The sequence below is a fragment of the Limulus polyphemus genome, unplaced genomic scaffold, assembly GCF_000517525.1.
Source record: "Limulus polyphemus unplaced genomic scaffold, Limulus_polyphemus-2.1.2 Scaffold1420, whole genome shotgun sequence".
Classification (NCBI taxonomy): Eukaryota; Metazoa; Arthropoda; class Merostomata; order Xiphosura; family Limulidae; genus Limulus; species Limulus polyphemus.
The window spans coordinates 112,574-121,180 of NW_013667030.1; the positions used below are offsets into that span (position 1 = coordinate 112,574).

At 33.6% G+C, this 8,607-nt stretch overlaps 1 protein-coding gene across 2 annotated transcripts in view; it reads right to left on the reverse strand.

The window, feature by feature from the left end:
* Nucleotides 1-8,607, reverse strand: part of LOC106463479 (attractin-like) — a 110,620-nt gene that overhangs the window by 25,794 nt on the left and 76,219 nt on the right. For both annotated transcript variants that reach the window (XR_002611504.1, XM_013923518.2), the window contains exon 16: nucleotides 4,183-4,383. Coding sequence is in view for 1 of the 2 variants with exons in the window: in XM_013923518.2 (XP_013778972.1) it covers nucleotides 4,183-4,383 (201 nt within the window). In the remaining variant the exon portion in view is untranslated. The remainder of the gene's footprint in view (nucleotides 1-4,182; nucleotides 4,384-8,607) is intronic.

The following is an 8,607-nucleotide window of genomic DNA, read 5'->3' on the forward strand; positions in this document are numbered from 1 at the left end:
CTTCCTAGTCAGGGCATATGTGTGAAGAACCACAACCAAAACCAGTCACACAGGAACCTGACATCCGAGCAATGGTAGGAAGGGAAATGCAATGTGGTGGTTCACTCTAATCCAAATCTTGATGGACTTTTTCTGATAGCTGGTCCAGTTCCTTTCCAACACCAGATTTCCCGGGAACTAACCTACAGAATATAGTAGGATGGGGGTTCCCCAGCTAATTGGTATATCTATTGTTTGGTCAAGTTCCTTTCCAACACCAAATTTCCCAGGAATTGACCTGAGGAAAATACAAAGCCGAATAGTATATCCAATCACTCTCTCCGTGGTAGTATGAGGATTCCCCACCACCACATGTGTGAGGACTTATGTTGGACAGTCCAGCTCCTTTCCAACACCTGACATCATTGGAACTGACTTCCAGGAGATGGTAGGATGGGGATTCTTCAGCCATAGGGGTGAACTGCATTTTGGTTGATCATGTCCAGTCTATGACCAGAAGGGTTCGGATATTTTTTTAGTCCATGGTTGGAGGAGGATTCTACACCTTCTATATGGACAGAACACCACTGCTCTACTCTCAACTAAATGGGAATGAGCACATTCAGGAGGAAGCCTTCATGGTCCACCACCCCAGTGGGTAGGAACTGGTAATTGTTAAGGACTCCTGTACTCCACTTGTAGAAAGAAGGGGGGGGGAGCACAGTGGAGAATCAGGAGGAATGCTACACAGGAAACTGTGAAATGGGTGACCATGAAACCCTACTTTGAAAAGCAGGCTACTCCTGAATTATTCAATCTAAGAAACAGAGGGATGAGCAGCAATCCCTTTCTGCTTTACTCATGATAGGCCATGAGTCAGTACAGTCTGGGTCAAGTATATTTATGATGCAATATACAGTAAGGTGAACCTATTGGTGGTCTTATGGAACACCCCATCTCAACATCTTATAAGCCTTGTTATTATGGATATGTTGGCTAGTCCAGCTCCTTTCTTATGGTAAATTGAAGGTTCCCCAGCAATAAAAAAAATATACTGTGACTGGTCGAGCTCCTTTCCACATAAGATCTCTTGGGAATCAACCAGTAGGAGATGGTATGACAGGAAGGATTTGTTGCCTGGTCTAATTCCTTTCCAAAACCAGCTCTCCTGGGAACCAATCCTGCAAGAGATGGTAGGATGGGAGTTCCCCAGCTAATAAGTATACCTGGACAGGCATCACTTGCCACTGAGTGGGATCCAATATAGAAGAGGGGTGTGATCCTGTAAGGGAAAAGAAAGAAAAAAAGAAACTTGTCAACTCACAGTTGAATCATTGTGTTTAGTATGGCTACAAGCAGAATGTGATATCCAGATGAAGAAGTGGCCACATGGTGTAAGTAATGAGAGATGAAGATGTTGGGTGTGGTCCACATGCCATTCTGGATGATGTAGCTAAGTAGCCAGGAAAAAGGCAAGATGTCCATTCTGATGAGACCTGTAAAAAACATTGGGATTTGGGAGATGAGGATGAATAAGCCAGACTGTTAAGTTGGTAAATCCTACCTGTGAGGGTGGTGGGTGAAATTTCTCTTTGAAAGGAAGGGTTCTAATGGATAAATAGATGAGAACCATGGAAGGAAGACGTGCAGGCAGTATATCATCTAAGAGCACGCACAGGACATAGAAGTCTATTTAAATCAGAACTGGAATACAAATGAAAAATGCAAGGTAGGGAAAGTGGTGTAAAAAGAGATGTTGCTTTCATGAGCCACTGAGACAAATTGAGTAGAAAACTTTGATGAACAGGATACAGGAGATATAGGTATAGTGATAAAGAATATGTGATACGTCAATGACACCTAACCTCCAAAACCACAGAACAAAAATAGGTTTTGTGAGATAAATGGTATAGAGAACAGGTAGCCAAGGGTTTGGAATGGGGTTTGGTTAAGGACATGACAAACAACATTAAAGTTCCAATCTGGGAGGAGCATAGGATGAGAAGGGCAAAGGATCAGGAAAGAATGCAACAAAAGGGAAGTGGTAGGAGAGGAAAACACTCTGCAGTAATGTGAAAAATGGAAGATATTGTATAAGGCAATGGTATATACAGAAAAACCATTGTCAAACAGCCAGGTAAAAAATTTGGAGCCATGAGAAATATTTTGGATAAGAAGGAATGTAATCATGGGGCAGAGATCAATGCCAAAAAACACACAATTTTTTCTGATATACCATGAGGAAATATAGACTTGTGTAATGAGAAATGATGGAAGCTACATGTGTAGATAGTCTGGACCATCTTGCGATGGACCAGACAAAAGCCATGCTTGAAGCCGGAGTATAGCGGCAACTGAAGTTGACAGAAGAGGGATTGGGAAAGAGAAAGTGGTAACGGATATGCTGTCTGAAGGAGGGTAAGGACTGGAAACAAAGATTGCACTGGCCAGAAAAGTGCTATCAGAAGGACCTGACACAGAGTTGACTGGATGATGGCTAAAACCCTGGGAAAGAGATGGATAGGAGGGTAGGCATACAGGTAAAGGTTGTTCCAATCCTGACTGATGGTAACTACTGCCAAAGCCAAAAGATGAGGTATTGTGGACCAAAAAAGGGGTAATTTGGTATTGAGATGAGTGGCAAATGGGACCTGACATGGAGTACCCCACTGATCATATAATCACTGAAAAACTTGGCCTTGAGGGACCACTCCATGGGAAAGATCTTGTCAGGATGAGATAATCTATGACAAGATTCAATGCACATAGAATGTGACATGCTAGCCAGTATGCATGATATTATTGGGCCAAGAACAGGAGTTCTAATGTTCCAAATCAAAGTGAATATGAACAGGTGCCACCTTGTCAATTGATCTACAAGACAACAGTCGAATTGTCAGAATGAATCATGAGCAATTTTCATGCACTAAAGGTAGGAATCAATCCAAAGGCTTGTCAGATAGCAAGAAGCTCTAAGTTGTTGATGTGCATTGTCATCTCAACTGAAGACCAGCAACTCAAGATTTCTTGAGAATCTATGCTCACTCCCCGACCCTTAAGAGAAGCATCTGTAAACAGATGCAACTGAAGTTGTGGAAATGGAAGAGGAATATCCACTGTGGTGTTGCCAAAGTAAACTGCATACTATTAGGCTAAAGTGCTTACACCACAAGGAAATACCAAATAGTCAGAATGGATAACAATAAGGCTCAATGAAGACAAATCTTCCACCTCCATGTTTAGTCAACATGCCAGTTCTTCTCAAAGTTGCAAGTAAAAATATAATTCATGCTATATGATTCACAGACATCTTCCATCTGTTAAGGTGATGCTCAAACAAGCATGGTTGTAGGACTATGGAAAGCATGTACGAAATGGATAACATTTAACTTGTAGCGTTAAACAAAAGCCTCTTGCAGTGGATATTGCACTTCAGAGCAATGATTCTCACCAGGGCCATCACAAAGAATACAATAAGACCTGGGTACTTACCTTTGTGTCATAACAAATATCATGAACACTCCCTTGTAGATTTGAGTTACCTGTGTTTTAGGTTTATTTATTATAATGCATTATTTTACAGTGTACAGATATCTTTCAATTCATTCAATCTTTGCATCTCCACTATAAAAATTTCCTGAACATTGTGTTTTGAATGATAAATGTTCAAGATGCAATGTCCCAATCTCTATATTTTTGAACATACAGTTAAATCACATTAAACATTTCAGTATGTTAAAATATTAGTCCAGCTGGACCTTTCTTTTTTAAAAATCCAGGTTAAGATTTGTATTTCATTTAGCTTGATTTTATCTGCTGTTAATAGTTTCAAACATTTGAAAATATTATGTTGAACTTTATCACTAGTACACATGATATTATTACAAACATTGCTTACTTCTAAGCAACAGAATTTACAGAAATAAAGTTGACAGTACGCATTCACATTTTTTTGCATAATCATGATCTTTAGGATAGAAAGTATAACGTTATTCTTTTTTTTTTGTGTTTTTGCTGTAATCAACAGACTTATAAAAATTAATGGTTTCACATTCTTTATAATCCTAAAAACTTAAAAAAAGGCTATTAATGACAACCACTTGGACTGAAAATTCTTTATATGAATCAGAAGTATTGGAAATAAATTATTAATGTAAAGCAAAAAACACTTTAATGAGATTAAACAGTTAATCTAAAATATACCAGGAACAGAAGTAAAAAACCATCTTTCTTCAGAACAGATAGATGTGTTTACAGAATAGGAGACACCATTCCATGTGACTGGTCCTGCGTATCCTCCCTCCATACAGGTTCCTCTTCCAGTTCCGCTACCATCATCACACCACCCACATCGAGGATTCTCTTGACAATCCCCTACATTTTGAACGTCTTTACACTCTAAACCTGATAGAGTTAAAAGAAAATAATACAAAATCTGCTAAATAAAAATTTATTTTGCTCCAGCAGCTTGATCTACAACACAATATTTAAAATTATACACAGAATTATAAAGATTGCATCACTGCATACAATTCTGGATTGGAATATTTTAATAATGTACTCAAATTTTTTACATCATAAACATATTGTCAATCAAATCATCTGTTTTAAGTAAAACAGATGCTATTTACCTAAACACAGCTTATATTGATCATCAATCACTTTTTATATTTACAGAAGAGTATTCTATCAAAGACAAAACATTTCCCCTTAACAAAGAATTGAAAGAAAGATTTTTCATAAAAGAAAAATCATTATTCATTCACGGTTGAAGTATCACAAGGTTCAAAAATGTGTTATAATTAATTTGAGAATTTTGACTAACTACTATCATTTTCATGTTATCCATAAAAATATTTTCATATATGTAATGTATTCTTCTATTTCATGACTGAATGTTAAAACAAGCAACTGAACTGCATGCACATATTCAAATATTTAAAATTCACTTTTAACCCTTTGTATAAAGGCTTGGTCATTTTGAGCAACTGTGCAACCATCAAGTAACCATAAAACTATACACATCTTTTAATGTAGAATGTGTATCTTCACTAAATTTGGCAAGCTTTCAGTAAACATTACAAGTCTTTTGTAAATTTTGTAAATTAAATATTTTCACTAAAGATTTGTCTGTGAACTTATAGAGTCAAAGTCTGACTAATCTTAGTGCAAGATGGGTTTTTTTATATGGTTAAAAATACTTTTTTTTCACCCTACAGTTTTCAAATTTCATTTGCATAACCTAAAGAAACTCCTAATAAATATCAAAAATTTTTTGGTAAAACTTTATATTTTATCTGTTATTTTCTTTACTCCAACACTGTAAAAGTTCTGTTTATTTGATTAACTTTGTAGCCATAAAAAAAGGAAATCTAAACTACTTTTCTTTCTAAAATGACTGGAGATTTTCACAGCAAATTACAATTATTTATTCTAAAATGAGTCTCCAGGTTTCACCTTTATTTTACTTAAGTACTTATGTATAGTTTTATTTATTTCTTTTTTAACCATTTCTACAACAAAATATCCCTAATATCTTTTTACATAACACTCTCATCGCAGGCCACATTGTACAATAAATGGAACACACAACAGTACATAAAAAATATACTAAACATTTCCTGGAAGACCAAATGACCTTCATGATGTTACTCAACTCCCTTTATGTTCAATTACACCACCATTCCCAATTTACTCCTGAAGAAGAAAGGTCTGCCTTTGAAAGCTCTTGGGTTATAGGGTTTTTGTCATTTTGTATCAAGACTTATTGAACCTACGTGTTTTTCTGACATCATGAATTATTTATTCTAAACAGTTTCAGGCTCATAACAACTTACATTTGTTTTTACTTGATTTTATTGTTTTATTGCTTCTTGAACTGTGTTTGTCAGGTTTTTATGTATGTAATAATGGATGGACAGGATTCTTTACAGTAGGTGTCTGTGACTTATTGGCAATAAATTTTCACAATAAACAAATGGCACACAGTCCACTTGTTTAAAAATAATACATTAAAACAACTCAAATATATATACAAATGTCTATTACACAGTTAATCACCACAGTTAAATCCAGACCTTTAAATAATTCTCTTTTACATCAAAAGTCAACACAGGATGGTTCAGTAACTTTAGAACCCAACTGACAAAATGAATTATTCTTCTCTACTCTGTTATTACAATACAATCTGCAACTATTGTTTCTAAAAATAACTCACACAACATAAACTAAATAATATGCTCATATTAAACTTAAATTGAACAATCGTGCAGGTTTAACAGTGTCTAACTACTAAACCTACATAAGAAGTTACAAATCACCCAAAGAACTAATAGCTGAAGTTACAATATTGAATTATGTAGCACACAAGCTTCTCACATGCATATTTAACTTTTTTAAATTTATGTTGTCTTACCTAACCTAGTAAGTTTTTAATTTTTACATTTAAATTACTCTTAAACAATAAATAAAAAAGAAGAGATTTAGCATCGAAGTGCGGATCTTTTACTTTTTGCAGTCAAAAACTTGATAAAAGCTAAGCCTAATTTTTGTGTGGGTTAGTACTTTACTAAATATTTACTTATTTCAACTATTCAACTTACAACACAAAATAATAACACACACAAAGCATACAATGTCCTATAATTATTATAATTTATCTCAAACTAAGCTATAAGTGTGGTAAAATAATTCCCTTAGTTGGTCAAGCTGAACTCGGCAATACCAATTTTGAATCTATATGCTGAATAATTCAAAAGATGTCAAGAGAATGAGCTAGTACTATATATAAATCAGTAAATTAAACATTCTCTTTCTATTAGTTATAGTGTAACAGCAAATGTTGGAGAGAATTACTGACATATTTTGAAAGTTTACGATGGGAGGACATGGCATATTGGTTGGCTTTCTGGTTTATATCTAAGAATAAAAGAAGATGATTGGAGGCTGTAAAGTTAGTTGATACCTTAGCAATATCTATAATATAAATCTGTAATTTACATTAAAACTCACAAGCATAACTAGGGGTGGAAAGATTATTTAAAATGTACAATTTGGAGTGAACAAGTGTCACATAAAACTGAAGAATGAGAATTTATTTAAATATTTTCTTTTAAAATTAAAAATTAAACCTTATGTAGCATTAAAATTTGAATCATAAACTACATTTGAATGCCAAGTTTATTGACATGCATTGACAAATTAGTATAATAAATTTTGAAAATAACTGTAAAAAATGGTTGTGATATGCATCTACCCATATCTAGAGTTAATATCATCATGGACTAAAGAATATGAACATTAAAACACAAGATATCTTACTGCTATAAACCCTATTATCATGTGTCCAACAGAATGAGCTTTCACAAATATGTCCTTTAAAACTACAGCATTAAAAGCCACAACTGAATGGTCTTCATATTTACTTACTAATTTTCAAGTAACTTTCTGTAATAACAACAAATCATTCATAAAATCTCCCCCCACAATAATTTTGATGTCAGAAATAATCGAGTTCCAGAAATATTATATTTTATTACTTCATTTATTTCTTTGAAAGTATATGCAGAAGAGTTTGTTAGTTATTAAGCACAAAGCTAAACAATGGGCTGTATCTTTGGTGCCCACCATGGATATCAAAACACAGTTTTTAGCGCTATAAGACTTCAGACTTACCACTGAGCCACTGGAGGGCATGCAGAAACAATTTAAAATAATACACTAATCAAGGTTTGTGACAAAATAATATAAAGAAACTATATTTAGCACAGAGTAAATTAAACTCACTTGTGAGAGCTTCTAGATCTAAAAGAAAGTCACCCATACAATAAAAAATAAAAGATTATATGAAGGACATGCCATTTTGAAACAGACAAATTAATTTAGCAGCTTTCAATGACCACAAGTGTCAGTATATCAACAAACCAAAAGTCTTAGTAACAATATCACCAAAGTTTCTCCCATTGAGTGAGTGTACCTGTAAAGGTTCACATTGTTCTAACAAGTATTTAAAAACTAGTCAGATAAAATGTATAATTTAATTTCCTATGAGACGTTGAATATTTTAGCTGGTAAACAATAATTTGAACCATTATGAATAAAATTATGTTCCTCAAGGAAAACTAATAATTCGTTTGTCTATTCTTTATTTTTAACAAGGGAATTTTTAGTTTAAGTTTATTCTTATTATTGTATTGTTAAATATAATTAATAAAAAAAGCAAATATTTCCTCCCCCTTCTTGTAAAACACTTATCTATTTAATCTTTCTACAAAAAATGCTAGAGAGCATATACACTCTTGGTATATAGAAAATAAAGAAAGAGAAATTCAGCTACTACAATAATATTATATTTTTTGTCATTTCTTTTTACATTCTTTTTAAAACTATAAATAATTTATACAACTAATCAATTCGCTTAATACTCTTCATCTTGCATTTTATGTTTTGAAAATTATTAATAATTAAAATATTTTAAAATCCTGAGCAATCCCATCACATGCTGTATTCAGTGAATAGTACTCTGTTTTAGAGAGAAAAGTTAAGCATTTAAAATAAAGGGAGGGTAATGTTAAAAATCTAAGATGTAGTGATATAAACAATCACTTTCAATATATATATATATATATA